This window comes from Dromiciops gliroides, chromosome 6 (assembly GCF_019393635.1).
Source record: "Dromiciops gliroides isolate mDroGli1 chromosome 6, mDroGli1.pri, whole genome shotgun sequence".
In the NCBI taxonomy this organism is placed as follows: Eukaryota; Metazoa; Chordata; class Mammalia; order Microbiotheria; family Microbiotheriidae; genus Dromiciops; species Dromiciops gliroides.
In genome coordinates this window covers 168,399,982-168,421,716 of record NC_057866.1, presented here as the reverse complement: position 1 = coordinate 168,421,716, position 21,735 = coordinate 168,399,982, and the positions used below count along the sequence as shown (strand labels likewise).

At 39.9% G+C, this 21,735-nt stretch overlaps 1 protein-coding gene across 14 annotated transcripts in view; it reads right to left on the bottom strand.

Moving 5' to 3' along the window:
* TRIM2 (tripartite motif containing 2) overlaps positions 1 to 21,735 on the bottom strand; it is a 208,958-nt gene that overhangs the window by 67,784 nt on the left and 119,439 nt on the right. For 5 of the 14 annotated variants that reach the window (XM_043969497.1, XM_043969489.1, XM_043969488.1 and 2 more), the window contains exon 2: positions 3,302 to 3,483. In XM_043969497.1, the coding sequence (XP_043825432.1) occupies positions 3,302 to 3,435 (134 nt within the window). In that variant the 5' untranslated portion in view covers positions 3,436 to 3,483. Of the gene's footprint in view, positions 1 to 3,301; positions 3,504 to 13,969; positions 14,182 to 14,201; positions 14,606 to 21,735 lie in introns of those variants that run through there. The other 9 variants (XM_043969494.1, XM_043969491.1, XM_043969500.1 and 6 more) reach the window with 8 other exon arrangements.

Genomic DNA, 21,735 nt, shown 5'->3' with positions numbered 1-21,735 from the left:
TACATAATTCTGACTCATTAGTTATAGAAACTAGAGATTCCTATTTGAGTTGAGAGGCAGTGGGCATAAGTAATTATCCTGCTGGACTTGCCTAGGGGCTCCATGGGCTAGAATTCCAACTCAGACACTAATTAGATCATGGGTAAGCCATAACCTCTGGGAGCCTCAGTTTTGTCAGATACAACCTGAAGATAACAATATGTGCCCTATGTACCTGTGATGAAAGACTGGTAAGTACTAGAGAAGTTATGGTTTTTAGTAGTACTTTGGTTGATCAGGCAAAAGATTCAGATTCTCAAGTGCAAGAAGTATGTTAAATACACTCTCCCCACCAAGCAGAATGAAAACTCCTTGATGACAAAGACTTTTTCATTTTATTGTTTTGTATCCCCAACATATAGGAGAGCACTTGGCCACCAGCAGACACTTAATAAGCGCTTGTTGACTTGAATTAATTACACTTCTTTTGCACCCTTTCATAGTGCCTAACACATTGCTCCACACAAAGCAGGCATGAGGGGGGAAATGAGTCAATAGGGTAGTTGGTCAGTTGTTGGGCAATATGATTTATGAAGGCTTGGTTCTCCTTACCATCTCACCAATCTACAAGTGATATGAGTAACAGTGAGCCCAAGTTCAACCTCAAAGAACAGCTGTGAACTTGAGGTGGGAAACAGACTCCTTTTCTTGGCAGCAATCTGCCCTCCATGCTAAATTCTTTACAGAACATAATGTCTCTTCCAAACAAGTGAAACCATGGATTTTAAATTTCTGAATAAGTAAAATCAACATCAATTTAAAAATAAATCAACTTGCTTAAGAAAACAGTTTGCATGTGAAAGAAAAAAAGAAATTTACATGTTAACTTTATTATATATTTAAAAGGAATAGCAAATCGTACATAATGAATTCACAGTTTCATGTGCAATCATCTTTTTTATTATGCTATGTTAGTAAAATGCTTTTTTTATTCCATAAATTGAAAATTAAATAAATAAAAAATTTTAAAAGAGAGTCAATTCACCAAATATTTATCAAGCACTTCCTAGGCACCAGGCACTGAGAATACAAAGAGAGAAAATAGTGCCAGCCCTCAGTAAGCTTATTATATTCTAGGGAATAATACTTAAAGTTCAACAGCGTACTTAGAGTGGGACTTCCCCAAGTGCAGAAGCTAAGGCAGGGCATTTACGAATAGAAGTAGAAGAGCTTTGAAGCATCCTACCACCCAGCAGGAAGACAGCAGAATGCACATAGTAAGGAATGGAGAAGTAGAGAGGCTATATTTGAGCATAGGATTCTGGGAAGTTCTGGCACACATCCCAAACATGGTGAACTTATTTAGATAGCAGTTGGAAATCACAAAACTAGTTTTCCCAATGTGCTTTGGGAGACCAGTCTCTCAGGACAGAGCTTTTCCACCAGTTCCATGGGTAGACATGGAAATTATAATCAGTGGAGTCAGGGAGTCAGTGTGGTTCAATGGAGAGAGAACATGGGCTTTGAGGGCAGAAAAGCCAGATTCAAATCTGACTAGCTTTGTGACGTTGGACAAGTCATTTTCCACATCTATAAAGTAAGGGAATTGGAATAGATGGCTTCCTATTAACCTAACTTCACTGTGAAAGACTGCAAAACAAAGCTGTATTTCACCACATGGTATGGCAAAGCCACAGACCAGAATAACAATAACAGAAAATTCCCTGACCATCTCTTGGCATTTTAAGCCTTCCAAAATAAACCAATTATCAGAACATTTCACTCAGGCAAAAGCCAATGTAAGCTAAATTTTTTGATGGAATGGATAACTTTGACAGGCCCTGATTTATTAAAAACTCATTTTTCTTTCTACAGTGGGAACTAAAACATTTTCAAATTACATGTATCCAATTACCACAGAAAATGTAGTTTTACTATATTTAAATCAATGTTTTAAGAGAAAAAAAAATCCCATCATTCTGGATGAACACCTAACTGCTATCTATGATCAAAAAGAAGGTTTGTTTGATAGTTGTGTTATGCTACGTTAATAATATGGCAAAATTAGCAAAAGATAGAGAAATATTTTCTTATTCTTCAGAATGGACAAAGCAATTTAGGGGAATTTTCCCATTTGGAGCAGGACCTCTCCAGCAGCAGGAGCTTAGTTAAGCTGTTGTTGTTTGTCCTTCATTCCCGTAGAGGACCATGACATTGGGCTAATGTCAGGACTTGCACTAAAGTGAATTTAAGTGAGGGAGGGATGTGTAGTCACCAATCTCACTCTCTCCTACAGAGTCATCTGAGTCCAGTGGCAAGATGTACATTAGGATGACTGAAGATGGCCCCAGATGTCAATTGTCAATTGGGTTAAGTGACTTCCCCAGGGTCACACAGCTAATAACTGTCTGAGGTGATATTTGAACACAGATCCTCCCGACTTCAGGGCCAGTGCTGTATCCACTGTGCCAACTAGCTCCCCACTTAGGCAGGGTATCTACAAAGATTGGGGGAGGGTGGGTTAGAAAGAGCTAGGATGAGGGGCAGCTAGGTGGCGCAGTGGATAGAGTACCAGCCCTGGAGTCAGGAGGACCTGAGTTCAAATCTGGACTCAGACACTTAACACTTACTAGCTGTGTGACCCTGGGCAAGTCACTTAACCCCAATTGCCTCACTAAAAAAAAAAAAAAAAAAAAAGAAAGAGCTAGGATGCCCTGATGCATCTTAGAAAAGGATCAGAAAACAACCTTCCACATAAATTGCATATTTAACAATTAAAAAAAAAAAAGCTTTGGTGTTCAAATACACTACATGAAAATAAAATCTCAGTGTACAAATGCCAAAGCCTGAAAAACTATCTTCTGAACTATCTGTAAGAATGAAGGTCTACCCTTTTGACCTTGAGCTTCATACAAATCCATACATGTTTTCATCTGACTTAGCCTGTGGGAGGAAGTAGCAGGTTTTTAATTGATCTTCACTAAGAATTTCCCACATGGCAGCAGTGGTTAGCAAAACCAGTTTCAAAGAGAACAAAGATAAAAGTGAAATAAAAATCTTAAAAGATGATGTGATGAGCATCTTGCCCCCCCATCAAAAGAAATTGGTAGATGTTTAGTCGGTGTTTCTTAATTGCAGTTGTTTGAATAAAGCAAATAATTGGCATCTTATGATTCTGTGACTAGACATCTTAACAAGAGAACAAAAGACTTATTGTCTAATGGGGGAACTGTAGAATTCTGGGAAAGTGCATGGCTGTTGTAGGTTAAGGAAGGACACTGGGTGCTGCTTGCATTGCTACACACCGGAGATGCTTGCTTACCTCTCACAGAAAGTGTGCAGACAGGGAAGTACCTTGGGGTTCTTGTAACGTTCCAGGCATATGCTGCAAATCAGAAACTGCTTATCAATCTGCCGCACCACAGGACTGGGGATGTTAGAGCCTTCACTGGCCATCCTAGACCATTGGCATATGGGTCCTGATTCCTCTTACCCTGCACGATGCTGCTAACACAGATGAAAACCAAGAGAGACAAAGAAAAGCATTAATTAAGTCACTCGGAAACATCAGACTCATTAGTAGCGTGCTCATTTTAGACACATATTAATCAATGTTGATCAGAATGAGGGGGCAGCTAGGTGGCACAGTGGATAAAGCACCAGCCCTGGATTCAGGAGGACCTGAGTTCAAATATGACCTCTGACACTTGACACTTACCAGCTGTGTGACCCTGGGCAAGTCACTTAACCCTCATTGCCCCTCAAAACAAACAAACAAACAAACAAAAATGTTGATCAGAATGGATCCTGGAATCATGGTTCTGGAGTTGGAAGGGACCTTGGAGGTCTTCAGGTCCAATCCCTTCATTTTACAGATCAGGAACCAAAGCCCAGAGAGGTGACTTGTCCAAGGACACAAGACTTTGAATCCATACCCTTTGATTCCAATTCTAGTACTTTTTCTACTGTACCATCTGCTTCTACCAAAAGAAAGAATGAAAACAAGCATTTATTAAGCACCTACTATGTACTGGGCAATGTGCAAAGTACTTTACAAATACCATTTCATTTGATTCTCTCAACAACCGTGGGAGGTAGGTACTATTATTATCCCCATTTCACAGATGGAGAAACTGAGTTAGAGAGGTTAATAATTTGCCCACGGTCACACTGCTGATAAATATGTGAGGCTGGATTTGAACTCTGGTCTTCCTGATTCTAAGACCAGCACCACCTACCTGGCAAAAAGATTTATCGCTTGGTGGCCAAGTTCCTGGTGATGAGTCATTATGGACATATTGTTACTGATAACAGTAGAATCTTATTAAGGAGACTGGTGAGACATCAGAATTGCGAAACTATATCCAAACCTCATAAAACAGGATGCCTATTGCTGCAGGGCACAGAGAGGGTACACTCTATTGCTGGTTATTTTATTTGTTTTCAAAATAATTTGATTTTATGCAGCTCTCTTCGGCACTTAAATGCATTATATCTCCCTAGCTTCCATTCTCTCATGCTTGGCTCATATTAGGAGCCTGGTAAATGTTCGTGGAATTGAATGGAAAAATGTTGTCCATATGTCATCTTTAAAATAATTATCAATGGAAATAATTACAAATTACCCTTTTGTTGGGGGCACCCAAGAATGCATGTCTACTTTCCGCAGTAATGCAGGTTGATAACAGGATTTAGAGCTAGAAGGGACCTTGTAAGTTCTCCCCCCTTTTCCCTTTAGTCTCTAATTCTAAACATTTTCTCTCTCAAAGAAGCTCTCAAGAAAAGCTCCGAAATTCATTTATGACAGCATTTAAGTGACAGATGATAGTTTGAAGTGTTAATTCTTGTAGGACAATTTGCATTTGAAACAGGAATCAAAGCCTTAAGCTAAGTGAATGACATTCCTACAGGGGACATCAGGTTGCAGGTTGCGGTACATTATACTGTATGTGGGGGAGGGGAGAGAATATAGAGGGTCATAACATTGCCCCAGACATTTTATCAATCTCCTAAGCACAATGACCTAAGCACAATTCATCCCTAAGGTGGAGAGGCAGCAGGAAGCAGGGGAAATGAGTGAATGAGTGCAGGCAGTGACAGTCAATCAATACACATTTATTAAGCACCTATTATGTGCCAGGCATTGTGCTAAGTGCTAGGGATACAAAGAAAGGCAAAAGCAGAGAATGAGGAGCGTAGAATCTAGACCTACAAAATCCTGCTGATCTCAAAGGAAAGACGAACTTCTAGAGTGAGAAGACTTAGGTTCCAAAACCATTTCAGATCATTACTACCCGAGTGACTTGAGTCCATTCACTCACCCTCCTTGGGCCTCATTTTCCTAAAGGATTGAACAAAATGGCCTCTGAGGTTTCCTGAATTCACTCCAAAATAAAGTGGTTAGGATGGCCAGAGGGTTCAATTAGTGTCAATCCTCAAGGAAAAGGTCTGGGCATCAGGATACAGAAGTGATTAAACCCAAAGAACCTTGAAATAGCGCTCTTTCTTAATTCTACACCTTTTCCCTTATACAAAACCCCCCAAATTTGCACCATCATTCTTTCCATGATGTCATATAGCTATTTATCATGTAAAATACCACAGTCTTTGAGAGGGCAGAGACTGTTGTGTTTTAATTTTTGTCAATAATGCCTTGTCCTTAATGGGTGCTTAATAAATGTTTATTTAATTGAAATTTGCCTCTGAAATTTCCAATGGTTAGTTCTGACGAATATGGGATTAAAAAAAAGAAGTCTAATCCTTCTTCCATAAAACAGCCTTTCAAATAGTTGATGGCAGCTATGATGCTTGGGAAATGTCTCTATTTTCCAAAGTTAAACAACCACAATTCCTTGAACTGATTCTATGTGGAATGGTGTCAAGTTTCCTCACCATCCTTTAGCCTTGCAGATTTTCCACACTCTTCCTAAATTGTAGCACTTTGAACTGAATACCAGATCACAGATGAAGTCTGACCAAGGCACAATGATTGAATGGTACCTCGATTAAAGATCTCCCTTTAAATTCACATCTATTCATCAAACCCTCACTCTCTAGATCTCATCCAAACCCATAAAATGTATGGTCATTTAGCATGCATATCTCTATCTTGTCCCCAAGAGTATCATCATCCTTCTCTGAACAAGCTCAACTTTGTCAATGTCCTTCAGAACACGTGGTACTGAGAACAGATGTGATTTGATCAAGGGAAAGTTCAGCAATCCCTTGTTATGGACATATAGAATAAGATTGCATTTACATTTTCTTTGGATGTCAGATTAAACTTTTAACTCATAATGATTGTGTAAGTCATGAAAACTAATAAACTGTTGTCTAGTCATATTTCCCCCATTTGGAACTTGGACAGTTGGCTTTTTTGAACAAATCTAGCACTTTACATTTGATCTATTAAATTTGATCTTTTTTTTTTCCTTTTCAGGGCAATGAGGGTTAAGTGACTTGTCCAGGGTCACACAGTTAGTGAGTGTCAAGCGTCTGAGGCCAGATTTGAACTCACATCCTCCAGAATCCAGGGCTGGTGCTTTATCCATTGTGCCACCTACCTGCCCCCTAAATTTTATCTTATTAAATTTGGTTCAAAGTTTCTGCTTATTAAGTAGTTGTGGATTTTTTTCTTGGAATCTGGTTTCTTTCATAGTATATCTCTCCCAACTTCATGTCATCTATGAATTTGAGAAGTATTAAATCTATTCCTTTGTCCAAGTTGTCACTAACAACAAATTAAAAGAGAGATGTAGCCCTCTATTGAAGACCTATTTTCAGGTGACTAACCACTCTATTCATTACCAAATCCACTTAATTGTGCCATCATCAAACCCACAACTCTCTATCTTATCTAAAAGGATATAGTAAATGTCAAATGCCTTAGTAAAATCCAGGGACACCATGTCCCTGACATTCTCCTGATCTACCAGTTTCCTAAGCTTGTCATATAGAGACAAATCTTTGAACACCCACCATTGTGTAATGGAAAGAGAATGTGATTTGGAGTCTGAAGACCTGGTTCAGGTCCTGGTTCTGCAACCTATTAATTGTGTGTATCCACAGGAAAGTAACAGCCAATTTGGACCTCATTTATAAAAAGATTGGATTAGACTCCAAAGTTTCATTTAGTTCTCAACATTCCATGATTCTAAGCTTTTATGACTTCTTTTAATAAACCTATTAGTGATCATCATTTTCCTTTTCAAGAGCTTATAAACTATTTCTTTTTAAAGGTTTTATTGTTCTTTTGTTTTTGTCACTTTAATGTTTGTATATATTATTCCCCTACCCTGTGAACCTTCCCTTGTAACAAAATCTTTTTTTCAAGTTCAGTAAAACTAGCCAACACATCATCCATATTGGACAGCATGTGCAACATTCCACAACCATAAACTCCTCCCCACCTCTTCAACAAAAGAAGGGAGCAAGATTTACTCATCCTTTTTCCCCTCCAAACCTGGTCATCTTATTTTCACAACGTGTTCATTCTTCTTTCATCTGTTTTTCATCTCTATCTGTTTCTCCATCTGTCTTCCCACCTCCCCTTTTTTCAATGGTGTAGTAATTATGCATTCACACATGTACACACATATAAATATGTACATACACACATGTGTGTACATGCATGCACACATATGACTGTGTGTGCACAAATATATATACATATACTCTCCCCTTTCCCCGCCGCCCCGCCCCTCCTCCCCGCTGTTACTTCCCTATTTACTACACTCAGCAACATTTCACATAGATCTTCCCAACAAACTATGGTTGTTGTTGGTTTTTGTTTTTTTAAACACTTCCTAGAATTCTTCCGGGAATTGAAGTCAAGTTAGAATTTGTAGAATCTACCCATAGAATCTGACCCATAATTTGTAGAATCTACCTTCTTCCTCTTTTTGAAAACTGGGACATTTGCCTCTCTGGTCTTGGGGCAACTTTCCTGTCCTCCACTATTTTTCAAAGGAAGTATACAGCAGAATGTGGTACGAAGCACTGGGTACAAGAGCCCCCTTCTTTTCTGACAGGGGTGAGGGGTGGGGTGGGGAGGAAGGGGGTGTGGTGGTTCTTAGGTATTCCTCACTAAAGAATTATACTCTTGCACAATCCAATCACGATTAAAGTTATCTTTATTTGGCGCTAGGGAAAGCGACTGAGAGGGAAGTCAGAGACAGCCTCTCAGGGAGGAAAAAAGAGTTTGAAAGAATTTCCTCAAAAGACAGCAAAGGGGCAGCTAGGTGGCACAGTGGACAGAGCACCGGCCCTGGATTCAGGAGGACCTGAGTTCAAATCCGGGCTCAGACACTTAACACTTACTAGCTGTGTGACCCTGGGCAAGTCACTTAACCCCAATTGCCCCGCAAAAAAAAAAAAAAGACAGCAAAAAGGGTAAGGCTTTTTTATAGAGGATAAATGGGGGGGGGGTGGGGAACCACTTGAAAACAGGAAATTTCCCTTTTGGGGTGGGGTCTGGAAAGCTTGGATGCTTGTCATATTCCTGAGAGTCAAGGGGGAGGTTTCTTTTTTTTTTTTTCAAATGATGGTATTGACCTTTGGGGTTATCTCTGTCTCCTGGCTCTAGCCAGGTTTGTAGACACACCCAGCCAACATTCCTGCTATAAACCTATATCTCCCCTTACTTCCTTGGCATGTCTGTCCTGCTATCTGGCCATCTTTGAGCCTGCTTCTCACAGAAGCCCCCTCTAATTGATTCCAAACCCATGTCATTCTAAGCCTATGTAATTTTCAAAGTAAAAATATCACTCAGTATTAAATTAAGCAAAAGAATGTGTAGCAGTCTCCATACACTGTGGTTGTAGTAAGAGATACACTGCGATGGCAGTAAGATGATCTGGATTTCAGTTCTAGGTCTGCCAGAAACTAGCTGTGTGACCTGGAGCAAATCAGTTCACCTCTCTGGGCCCGAGTACCTCACCTGTAACATGATAGAGGTCAGATGAGATGATATATAAGCTGCCTTCCAGCCCTAACATTTGATGAGTCAAGGGTTGGATACTACCACTATTTTCAGGATTCAATGAATTCTTAAAATAGACATTAAGTATATGACACTGGACTGGTCTCCTTACTCTCTCTAAGATTTGGAAATCTCAGATTCTCTTTCCTTTCCCAGGGTCAGCAAAAATAAGAGATTGCTAGAAAAATAAAACAGAATGAGAGTAATGCTGCTCTGCTAGAGATGCAGAAAGACCAAAACTGCAATTGTCGGAGGAGGCAAGTTAAAACCATGGGTGTGACAAGCTTGTCTTTGTTATATTCTCATAGGAAATTAGTCCCTGGTAGGATCACTATAAGGTCAGTAGGAAGGGAAATCGAATATTGGGGAACAGAAGAATAAATGAAACAGTGCTGTTCCCCCCCCAAATCCCCCCCCCAAAAAGGAGAGATAAATACTATGGTAAATATTTAACATCAGGCTGATACTAGACTAATGTCTAAGATACCAATAATGGGAGGTTAACATCACACATCACATGTGGAAGAGAGATTAATGTTCATTGTCAGTAGAAAACAAATGTAGCATTATTACAGTGTAGCACCCTAATTACAGCATTGCTATATACATAGAGAGAGCTGCTTAATGCACTCTGGTGTTCAACTGGGGAAAGGAACATGCTACGGTGGATAGGGGAAAGGAAACGTCTTTGCTATAATTCTTTTATAGGGACATTGTACCAAATTCTGTAATTTGTTTTTTCTTAGGCATCAAACATTTACCTGCTTTTCCGTGTAATATTGTTCGATCATTCATTCATTCATTCATTTATTCATTCATTCATTCCCATCACTATTCAAAGTACTCATACCAACTGTGCGAGTACTAAGCTAGGCACTGGACAATAGGCATAGATAATTAAGGCAAGGTCTTAGTATCCTTATGAAGCTTAAAACCAGATAATGTTCAACATTAGCCTAATGTTGAATACCAATGTTAATAAATACATTTAAAATATCCCCCAAAACAGGGGTAAGATTTTTTTAAAGGGAAATATCAGAGAGACCTTTAAATGGAAAAAAAAGTGCCATATAAAAAAGGCAGAAACTCTTTTCTCTTGTGTCTGCAATTCTAAATAGACTTCCTCATGGAGAAATGATGTACTAAACATAACCTTGGGAAAAACACAAATCCTTCCCAAGCATTTTTTCATCACACAAATTTCTGGCATTCTTCCTGACCCATTCGGCTCTCAACTGCCCCTACATATAACCCACAATTCTGTGGGATTGAGGAGAAGCAATGGAGAAGGCCCTGGTAGGAATTGAGAAAATGAGAACAAACTCTTAAGTACATGTTTTCTAAGGTTTGGATTCCTCTGGGAAATCAACATATTTCATATGGCTCATGGGTTAGAGGCAGCATACTGTGGATTAGAAAGAAGCCCTATGCTATTGGATTTGGTTTTTATAATTTCAGATTTCTGGTATTTCTGGATTGATACTTTTTTCTTTCCTTGCTGCCATTTCAGGTTTATATCTCCATGGTAATAATGTATGATCTGTTATTACTGGGTTAATGACAAAGGCAGAGAACATGCTGAATCAAGAATTTTGGAATTCTATGTGTGTGGGGGGGTGGGGGGGTGGGGGAGATTCACCTAATCAGTAATGGCATAGGATTAAACAAGCATGATTGAAAAACAAGGCATTATCATTAAAGAGAAGATGTATGGATGTATATTATCATGCACAGGCAGTTAATTTCCATTATGAATGAGGGCTGAAAGTAACATAGAAAGGGCAAACCAGAGAGAAAAGAAAAAGAAAGTGGGCCATTTATACTGACCTCAACTGAATGAAACTTATTTCAAATGGGCTATCCTATAAATTATTAGGTCAGATGCTACATCTGTACATACCATATGCCACCTACACATATATACATACATATATACACACACACACATATGAAATCATACAATACTGAAGCTGGAAAATTGGTCAGTAGGTTGCCCAATATAATCTCTCCCTATGGAAAAGAATATACACAAACCATCCAAAAATCTCCATTGGAGAAGAAATATAGTGGAAAGAAGAACATCATCAGTTATGGTACTTAGAGATGGAAGGGATCCTACAGAATCTGGCTGGCATCTATCTCAGCTACCACTTAGATGAGCCACTATGGGAAAGTCATCTACATGAGCCTTCATTTCCTCATGTAAAATAGAAGGGGTAGGAGATAGAGGTATTTCCTACCTTCTTACTAGTTTGTTGTAATCAGTCGATAAACATTAAGTACCTACTATGTGCCAGGCACAGTGCTAAGTGCTGGGAAATCACTTTGCAAACTGTGAAGAGCTATCCTGTTTTCAGGGATTTCCCTAATAGCTTTGCTGTTGAAAGGAAAAAGTTCTCTCTTAGCCCCCAAACCACACTTTTCTTTCAGCGACGTATGCCTATTTCTTTTAACTCTGACTTCTGTAAAGTTGAGGAAAAGCTGGTCAGTATCACAATAATCCTTCAGATATCTGAAGTGAATTATTACATTAACATTCAGCTTCTTTTCTCCTCCAAAGTCTGTATCTCTCTGATGGACAGTATTTGAGCAAGCAGGCCAGTTTCAATGTAGTGTGGTAGTATGGGGCAATAAAGACAAGTGGGGTCTTCTGCCCCCTTATCAATCACATTGCCACTTCTCCCCTTGCTATACTATGGCGGTTGGGAAGGACACAGAGAAACAGAGCATCATGGGATTACAAAAGGCAGAAAGGGTCACAGCAAGCCAGATTGTTTAGCACTAGACCCTTATTGTGTGTAGCAAAAGGGGATTACCATTCTTGATTTGGAATTGCACAAAGCACAGAGCCTCAACAGTATCTATGCTATGGAGAAAATATTTTGTCTTAAATATTTGAAATCTGTTTGGGAAATAAATTAGGCTTGTGGTATCATAATAACAGGTTTTTGAGGAAAGTAAGAAATGCATTTAGTAGAAGGAAAGCAGAGGGAAAAGGCAGAGAGAATAGAATGGGAAATGTTAAAATAAGAAGAAAGGTGATTTATTTAAAGAAAGAAGTCATGGAGAGTCCCTTCAATGACAAGCCCATCTGCTACTCAATTTCTAGTCTAACTGAAAAATCCAAATTCTAGGGGAAAAAATCCCCAAGTCTAAGTCAAATCTAGTCAAATTCAGATAGTCAGATGGCAGACATTTTTTTTCCCCTGGGGCAGATTAAAATTGCTCTGTGACTACAAAGCCACTTATATCAGAATACAGGGTTCAATATCGAACCTAAAAACATAGAGCAACTAATGGTCATTTGCCTGCAATTTGACACAAATAGATAAAAAATTAATTTAATCTGCCACTTCTTTTTAAAGGAAATAGTTCCCGAAATTAACCATTTTAAGCAAAATTATTTATTGTCAACAGATTTTAGATGTGCAGGTCAAAAATTATATGAAATGTTCATGGTTAAATATAGTAGCTTTAAGTGTCAGGTGTTGGTTTGGGGGGAAAAAAACTAAAGAAATAAAAGTAAAGGATATTTTTTTCTCAAATTGACCAAGATTAAATATTTTTATTTTTATCTGTCGGACAACACAATCCAACAGGTTTCTGCCACCGTGTAAGTAAAATCTTTACTACAGAATTATAACTAACTGGAACAGGTGCATAGGTTTTCTTCTTATTTCTAAAAAGGCACAGACCATCATAAAAAAAAATATGCAGGTCTGTGCAAGCTCAAGCACTGACTAAAAACCTATTTCTTTACACATTTTTTTTAAAGAAGCAAAAACTCATTGAATGAGGAAAGACTTTAGTGTGATTTAAACTGAGCTTTAAACCTCCCAACTAAATAGTCATTTGTATCTTTCTAGGAGAAAATTGGACAGAAGCCTCTGGCCTTTCATTTCATTGGGAAAGAAGGCTGCTCTCTCATACCACACACACAAACTTCTCATTGTGTGCTAGGGAGGGGCATGCATTATTTAACATCACAGTTGGTTAGGAACAGAACTCTCAAAGAATCTGTGCTGAAATTAATGAAAGTCATGAGGAAAAAAAAAGGTTCAGATTTGGAGAACTCTTAAATCTACTGAGAAGATTCACAAGAAGACTCCATGTCATGAAAAAAAAAGCAAAACAAAAAAATTGGGGGCTCATATGGATGCTCTTACATATTCTCTTTAGGATAAAAAAAAAAGGCTACAATTTATTCATGAGCAATAGAATTGCAGAAACCTGATCTATGCAATGAAACCAAAGGGTAAAGAATTTTAAAAATACCCTGGCTAGAGCCTACACCTGTCACTTAAAGCCTGGGCACCAAAATAGTCTTTTTTCCCTTTTCCTTTCTTTCTTCTTTGGGAAAAGAGAATCTTTCCTGTATCTCTAAAGTCTGGAACACATTTCTTCATTTACTTCATTTAAAGAACAACCACAACCATTTGTCTTTGCCCTTCCCCTTCCAAACTAATAATAATTAAAATGCACATACAAAAGGAATAAAAACTCCAGAATCCCATTAGCCTAAGAATTCAGCCTGATGTTTCAGGATGCAACGCCCAGCCCAGAGACTCTCTTTCCCCACGCTAGGCTGCAACAGAACTCCACCCAGATGTGAGGCACTACTTCATGGATGAGAGAATCATTAAGAAAAAGAAAACCCAAACCCCCCAAATCATCTACAGCATATTCTTTGCTACTTATCAATGACATTTAGGATCCAAAGGGGTCAAGCCATGCATTATATGAATGAATGGGTTTCTAAAGGTAAAGGAGAGCAGTGGAACTCAGGCCAGGGATTCTCTAAAGAAAGAAGGTGGGGTGGGGGATGGGTTACTTCCCTTTCACCCTTGGAAAGCTGGGGTGTAACTCAGTAGATGAAAGGTTTCATCCCTTTCTTTATGCCCCTAAAGAGAAACAATAATCAAAAGGATCCCTTCCAGCAATTCAAAACAAATGAAGATTAAAAACACGCATATAATAAAGAATAACAATAATAAAATGCCAGAAACTCACATTAGAGGCTTGATAAGTACAATCTTGCACGACTTTTCTCCCCACTCTTGTTAATCTGGTGCCTTTGTTTAAGCATAGAGTAAGTCTCTCTCTCTATATCCTATAGTTACTGAGCATGCAGCATCACCATGAGAGAGAGAGGGGGAAAAAAAAAAAAGAGCCAGAATAGAATAGGAGAGATCAGATATCCACCTGGCATAATATTGAGCAAATCTGAATATTTAAGACCTACCCATCTCTGTAGAGAAATAGATTAATCAACGAAGTAAAGTATTAAATCCTCCCAAGGGCTGTGGCTGCAGTTAGCTCCGCAGTAATCCAAAGGAACAAAGCATATTCCTGCTAATGTCTCAAGTTTGGAAGCACTGCTTAAAATACCCTACCATGCAGCACAGCCATGCTTAGCGACAGAGCCTAGCTTGGACTCTACATGTAGTGATGCTCCAATCCATGAAGAGGACAGATGAAAAGAAAAATGGAGGCAACAAGGAGCCCCAGTGAAGTCGTCATGAATTTTTTTTCTGGGGGCATTAACAAGTGGGAGACCCCCTTCAGGATTCAGACCAATCAATCTTTATTGAGTACATCTTTTTCTCACTCAGCTTGTATTGAAAAGACTGCAGCAAAGAGGGCAAGGCATTGTGGGATAGGGATGCAGCAGAGAGCTGCAATGAGATTCGCTGGGGGTTTTTTCTCCCTCCCTCCTCCTCCTCCACCCCTTCTGAGTCAGCAATCAGCTGTTTCAATTCTTTGCTGCGGGAGGGGGGCGGGTGGGGGGAGCGGGAGAATGGGGCCCCTGAATTTGGTCACCGGATTGTTAGTACAGTACAAGATTAGAAGACAGCAACTAGCGTACACCTCTCCCAGGGCGACGTAGCCAGGAAAAGCACAGCCTAAGTGACTCATCAGTTGGATGGAGGATTTAACCCGATCTGGCTGGAAAGGGAAAGGGATGCAAACCGACAGATCTTAGGTGGGACGCTAAGTACACAATGCTAGCTTCGGCATTTAAATTTGGAATTTTCATATAAAAGAAAGTCAGGGCACACGTGTAAAACACAGCCGGGCGGGGGCACATACGCACTGGCAATAGTTAGTAGGAAAAGGCGGTTACTGAAACTTCTGATAAAATCTGAAAGAAAAACAAACAAACAAACAAACAAACCAAACCTAAACCTGGTTTTCTCAGCAGAGACAAGAATGAGGCAGAATAGATGCAACCCAGGACTTGGAATCCGGAGAGCCTGGGTTCAGTTTCTATGGGGATAATAATAGCATTGACCTCACAGGGTTACTCTGAGTGGTAGTAAATAGGATGAGGTGTGTAGAATGCTTTTCAGACTTTAAAGCATAATATACACATCAGTTTTGGGAAATGGGGGTGGGCGGCTCATTGATATGAGATGTTTCCTGGTGAAGAAACTTCTACCGTAGAGTTAGAGACTCCATTCTCGCCACAGCTAGATGGCGCAGTGGATAAAGCACCAGCCCTGGATTCAGGAGAACCTCAGTTCAAAATCGGCCTCAGACACTTGACACTTGCTGTGTGACTCTGGGCAAGTCGCTTAACCCTCATTGCCCGAGAAAGAAAGAAAGAAAGGAAGGAAGGAAGGAAGGAAGGAAGGAAGGAAGGAAGGAAGGAAGGAAGGAAGGAAGGAAGGAAGGAAGGAAGGAAGGAAGGAAGGAAGGAAGGGACTACACTCTCCCACGCAGTCCAATTTGGAGTAAAATGGTCTTTTATTGGGGTTTTGTTTGTTTGTTTTTTTGTTTTTGTGAGTCAATTGGGGTTAAGTGACTTACCCAGAGTCACACAGCTAGTAAGTGTTGTGTCGGAGGCCGGATTTAAACCCAGGTCCTCCTGACTCTAGGGCCGGTGCTCTGTCCACTGCGCCACCTAGCTGCCCCAAAATGGTCTTTTATTTGGCGCTAGAGAAAGTGACCGTGAGGGAAGTCAAAGACTTCGCTTGAAGGGGAGAAAATATTCTTCTCCAAGAACAGAAGGAAGGCAAAAGCTTTTATGGAGAATAGGTGAGGTGACCACCTGAAAATGGAAAGTTCTTTTGGGGGGTGGGGTGGGGAAAGATTCCTGAGAGTCAGGGGGATTTTCTTTTTTTGGAATGATAGTCCTGACCTTTGGAGTTATCTGTCTCCTGGCTCAAGTAGTAGCCACACCTAACTGACTTTGCCGCAATAGAATTTTATCTCCCCTGACTTCTTAGATAAATTTGAGTGTGGCTGCAGCCAAAGAGAGGACAGTGTCTTGTTTTCTCTATCAAAGTGTAATGGTGGGAAATGGGGTACGGGTTGGGTAGGGGTTGGGGTTCTTAGGAATTCCTCTTTAAAGAATTACACCCTCTTGCACACAAAACGTAGTTAGAATAAGGTGGTAGTTTATTTAGGAGCAAGGGAAGGGAAGGTGGGGGGAGGGAAACCATGAAAGAAATCCTTGGACTTTTCATGGGGAGATTTGGCATAAAGCACATGGCTCAGAGGTACCAAATCTCCTCAAACAGGAGACTGGAAAGTACTTTTATAGAGGCCTGATGGGGGTGGACCATCTGCCTGTGGAAAGTTCCTTTTGTGAAGGTGGACCATCCTCCACTGGTGGTAGCTGGGGGAATTGGGTGAGGAGTGGAGGACCATCCCCCACTGGTAGTGACTAAGGGAATTGGGTGAGGGGTGGCTACAGATCCCTCTTCAGAACGCAAAGGCCGCAGCCACACCCAAACTTATCTCCCCTGGGTAAGTGAGACCAGAAGGAAGGGTAGGAATCCCAAGCTAGCTCAGTCCGACTTGGTTCAGTTTATCTCTCTAGGCGTTATCTGTCCTCTGGTTTAGTTTCTCAAACTCAACCAAGATGCTATCCAATACATTGGAAGTGATTGACCAGCAGCAAAATCACATTGATTTTCTACTCCCAGAAAGTAACTAATGCAACTCAACTCAACAAACATTTATTATACCTCCTATGTGCAAGGAACTGTGCTAGATGCTGGACAAGAATTATAGCCCTTAACCAGCTTGCAATCTAGTAGGAGGATGACACACAGAAAATAATAGTGGCTGGAGAGAGTTTAAAGAGTGAAGGATTGTTTTTACCTGGGGATAGCTAGAAGGCTTTATGAAGAAGGGGAGCCTTGAAGAAAAAGGATGTATATCAATAGACGGAGCCAAAAGTAGAAGAGGTGAGTACATTCTGAGACTGTAGGATGGCATGTACAAATATGTGGAGGTGGGAGAGAGCAGAATGAGATTGAGGAACCATGAACTATCTGGTGTGGCTGGTTGCAGAAAGGCAAGTTCACTTAAATAAGATTGGAAAGGTAGGTTAGAGCCAGATTATAGTAAGCCTTGAAAGCCAGATTTACTCCACAGATAATAGGGAGCCACTCAAAAGGGGTGTGTGTGTGTGTGTGTGTGTGTGTGTGTGTGTGACACAATTAGACCATTTCCCAGTTACTATGAAATTATTTTTGATAGAGGTATAAATGTTGAATTGGAGAAAGAAGAAACAAGAAAACTTTAGTGAAAGAATTATAAGCAACTCTTAACATAAATGGCCAGCAGAATGCTTTCCCATACAAAGGATACTATGGAATATCCCACCCCTTGATGATACCAAGAGCCATTGCCCCTTCCGCTTGCCTCTTGTCCCCTGCCCTAGTCACATTTTCAGATCCTTCCCACTTCTTTCTGATTGTTTCCAGGACCTCCCTTTACATTCTCCCTCTTCTGTTTTTGAGTCCTCTTCTGCCTCTTCTCTTCCTCACCACCCCTACTCTCTTCTCTCTCTCTCTCTCTCTCTCTCTCTCTCTCTCTCTCTCTCTCTCTCTCTCTCTCTCTCTTTCCTTTTCTTTCCTTTTCTTTCTTTCTTTCTTTCTTCCTTTCTTTCTTTCTTTCTTTCTTTCTTTCTTTCTTTCTTTCTTTCTTTCTTTCTTTCTTTCTTTCTTTCTTTCTTTCTTTCTTTCTTTCTTTCTTTCTTTCTTTCTTTCTTTCTTTCTTTCTTCTTCTTTTTTCCCCTAGGACAATGAGGGTTAAATGACTTGCCCAGGGTCACACAGCTAGTGAGTATCAAGTGTCTGAGGCCAAATTTGAACTCAGGTGCTCCTGAATACAGGCCCAGTGCTCTATCCTCTTTCTTGCACCGCCCCCTCACCAGTCAATGACATCATGATAGCTACTACAATAACACAGGACCTGGCATCGGGAAGAACTGAGTTTGAATCTAACCTCAGACACTCTCTAGCTATGTGATGCTGGGAAAATCACTTAAAAATTCTATGCACCCTGGAAAGACTTATATGAACTGATGCATAGTGAAGTGAACAATAACCCGAACATTGTACACAGTAACAACAATATCATTTGATGAACTGTGAATGAATTAGCTATTCTCAGTGACAAACACAATTGAATGAAAACTGATTGAATTCCATCTAGTTTAGTTCCCAGGCTAATGAATTTCCTGGGGCTGACCCAACAATGTATTTTGGCTTCTGATTGAATTGTAACGCCCCCCCCCCAAAAAAAACCCCACAACCCAACAACACCCCAACTTTCTTCTTCCTGAGACTACCAAGCTTTCTTTATGATCTTTAGCTTGCTATGCAAATGAACTTTCTGGTAGAACTGTGAGAAACTTAGTCTTCCTAAAAGCAATCTCATTAGTCTCTCTGTTCTGGTATCCTATATAAACCCTGTCCTTAGCTCCCATCTTTGGGTATTCCTAGTACTTGCTATGGTGGTATCATGAGTTATAACTCCTTTGCTCCGATTAAAAAACTTAATTTTGTTAGATTAATTGTTTTCACTAAATTTCAGGTTGACATCAGCAATACAATGATCCAAGACAATACCGAAAGACTAATGATGAAACATCCTATCTACCTCTAGAGAAAGAACTGATAATGATTGAATGCAGAGTCAAGTATGCTATTTCTCATTTTCTTTCTTTTTCTTTTATTCAAGTCTTCTTAAACAAAATGACTAATATGGAGATGTTTTATGTAAGTGCACATACATAACCTGTAGATAAACAGGCATAGACAAGATACATATGGAGTCAATAAAAGAGAACTCTAGAGTGGAAAGCATAGGTTAAAGATGGTCTGGCATGAAAGCATAAGGGATCTACGATTTAGAGCTGGAAGGGACTGGGCAGGCCAACCCCCTCTCATTTTACAGATGAATAAGCTGAGGCACAGAGCTGTTAAGTGCCCCTCTCAGGCCACACAGCTAAGAAGTGTCTGGGGCAGAACTTGAACTCCAGTCTTCAAACTCAAATGGAAACCTGGGGCCATTAAGTTTTACATAAGGACTCCTGTAGGCTGCATTTTGACTTTGTTGTTTTTGTTATTTTATTCAGTTGTGTCTGACTCTTCATGACCCCATTTGGGGTTTTACTGGCAGAGATCCTAGAGTGGTTGCCATTTCCATCTCATTTTACATATGAGGAAACTGAGGCACACAAGGTCAAATGACTTATCCCGGGTCTTACAGCTAGCAAGTATCTGAGGCCTGATTTGAACTCAGGGATCTTCCTGACCAGGCCTGGCATTCTATCCACTGTATCATCCAGCTGCCTCTGCATACTGACTTAGAAACCCACATATTAATGTTATTCCATTATATTTTTACTTATTTTGGTAAATATTTGCAAATTACATTTTAATCTGATTCCTGCTGCATTACAGAGTGTCATAGGCTGAAATTCCGCTGGAAGGCCATGATCATGCTGAAGGCCTTCTCTCATGCTCCCTTCCTACTATAAAGGCAGGGAATGGTGAGTAATCCTGGATGGAACAAGGCAGGCTGATTAGGAATGTGACATGATGATGAAATGGGAATAAGAAAAGCAAAACTGAAGGAAACAATTTTATAGCCAAAGGTTAGGATGTACCTCATACATCCAGTGATTAGTTTTCCTTATCTCAGAGAACTCCAGCAAACTTTTTTTAGGGCAATGAGGATTAAGTGACTTGCCCAGAGTCACACAGCTAGTAAGTGTCAAGTGTCTGAGGCATGATTCAAACTCAGGTCCTCCTGAATACAGGGCCAGGGCTTTATCTACTGTGCCACCTAGCTGCCCCCCCCCACCTTTTTTTTACACAGTATTATCTAATGGTCTGGGAAAGACGGTGGTAAAGAGTCATTTCAGAATTAGGAAATGGGCAACTGAAATGCAGCTTCTAGGGCAAGAAGGTTCCCAGTCTAGTATTATCACCTGTGCCTTACCCATCTATTCTACATTTCCAATTTCATAAAGAAAAAAACATTCTGAGCACAATATGATTTTAATCAATGTGTTTATGAGTAATAAATTATATGCAAGGGGCAGCTGGATGATAGAGTGTGAAGCCTGAAACCAGGAAGATTCCTGAACTAAAATCCAGCCTCAGACACTTTCTAACTATGTGGCTCTGGGCAAATCACTTATCCTTTTATGACTCAGTTTCCTCAAGTGTAAAATGAGCTGGAAGAGGAAATGGCAAACCACATCAGTGTCTCATCCAAGAAAACTCCAAATAGGGTCAAAAAGAATTGGACACAACTGAAAATTGACTGAACAACAACAATATCAATAATAATATGCATCACACATGGAGCAAAGTTGTGCTGTACTCAGATTTTTTTTCCATGTGAAATTACTCATTGCATGTCACATTTCTTTTGTGTGTGGCATTGAAAATTATCATCCACTAAAGTCTTCCTTCAGTGCCTCATTGTGGCTCAGAGATGACACTGGGTACCAGAAGGCCATTAATAATTAGTAGTAGTAGTAGTAATAATAATAATAATAATAATAATAATAATAAGGACAGCTAGATGGTGCAGTGGCTAGAGCATTGGCCCTGGATTCAGGAGTACCTGAGTTCAAATCCGACCTCAGACACTTGACACTTACTAGCTGTGAGACCCTGGGCAAGTCATTTAACCCCAACTGCCTCACCAAAATAATAATAATAATAATAATAATAATAATAATAACTTATTTGTATAGCATCTCAAGGTTTACAAAGTGTTTTACAAATACATCCTCATGCTTGATAATAACTCTGGTTAGTTAGCTCCTATTATTAGCCCCATTTTATAGGAGAAGAAACAGGCTTAAATGGATTAAGCAGCTTGCCCAAGATTGGTGACACAAGTATACTATACCAGGCTTTGGATGTAGATGTCTGGGGACAGCCCAGTTAAGTTTGGAAAGGCTCAATACCAGTGCCACCCCAGCTCTAGAAAAATACCTGCTAAGTGGAGGTAGAGTTATAATCTCCATATACAATTATGGAATCATATAATTTAGATCTATAAGAGTTGTCAGCAGTCGTCTTGGCCAATCCAAACTTAAACAGGAACCCCTGATACAACTAACATGCCAAATGATTATCCAGCCTCTGCTTGGGTTCTTGATGAATTAAAGTTCTAAAATCATCATCTTTTATTGAGAAGTAAAGTTATTTGAACAATTATTTTTGAATGTATACCAACATAGAGGTTCTATACCTTACATATCGAGCAGTTAGGTAGTACAGTGGATGGAGAACTATGCCTGACATTGGAAAGACTCATCTTCATGAGTGAAAATCTGGCTTCAGACACTTAATAACTGTTCAACACTGGACAAGTCACTTAACCCTGTTTGCCTCAGTTTCCTTATCTGTAAAATGAGCTTGAGGAGGAAATGGCAAACCACCCCAGTATCTTTTCCAAGAAAACTCCAAATGGGATCGTGAAGAGTTGGACACAAGTGAAAATGACTGAATAAC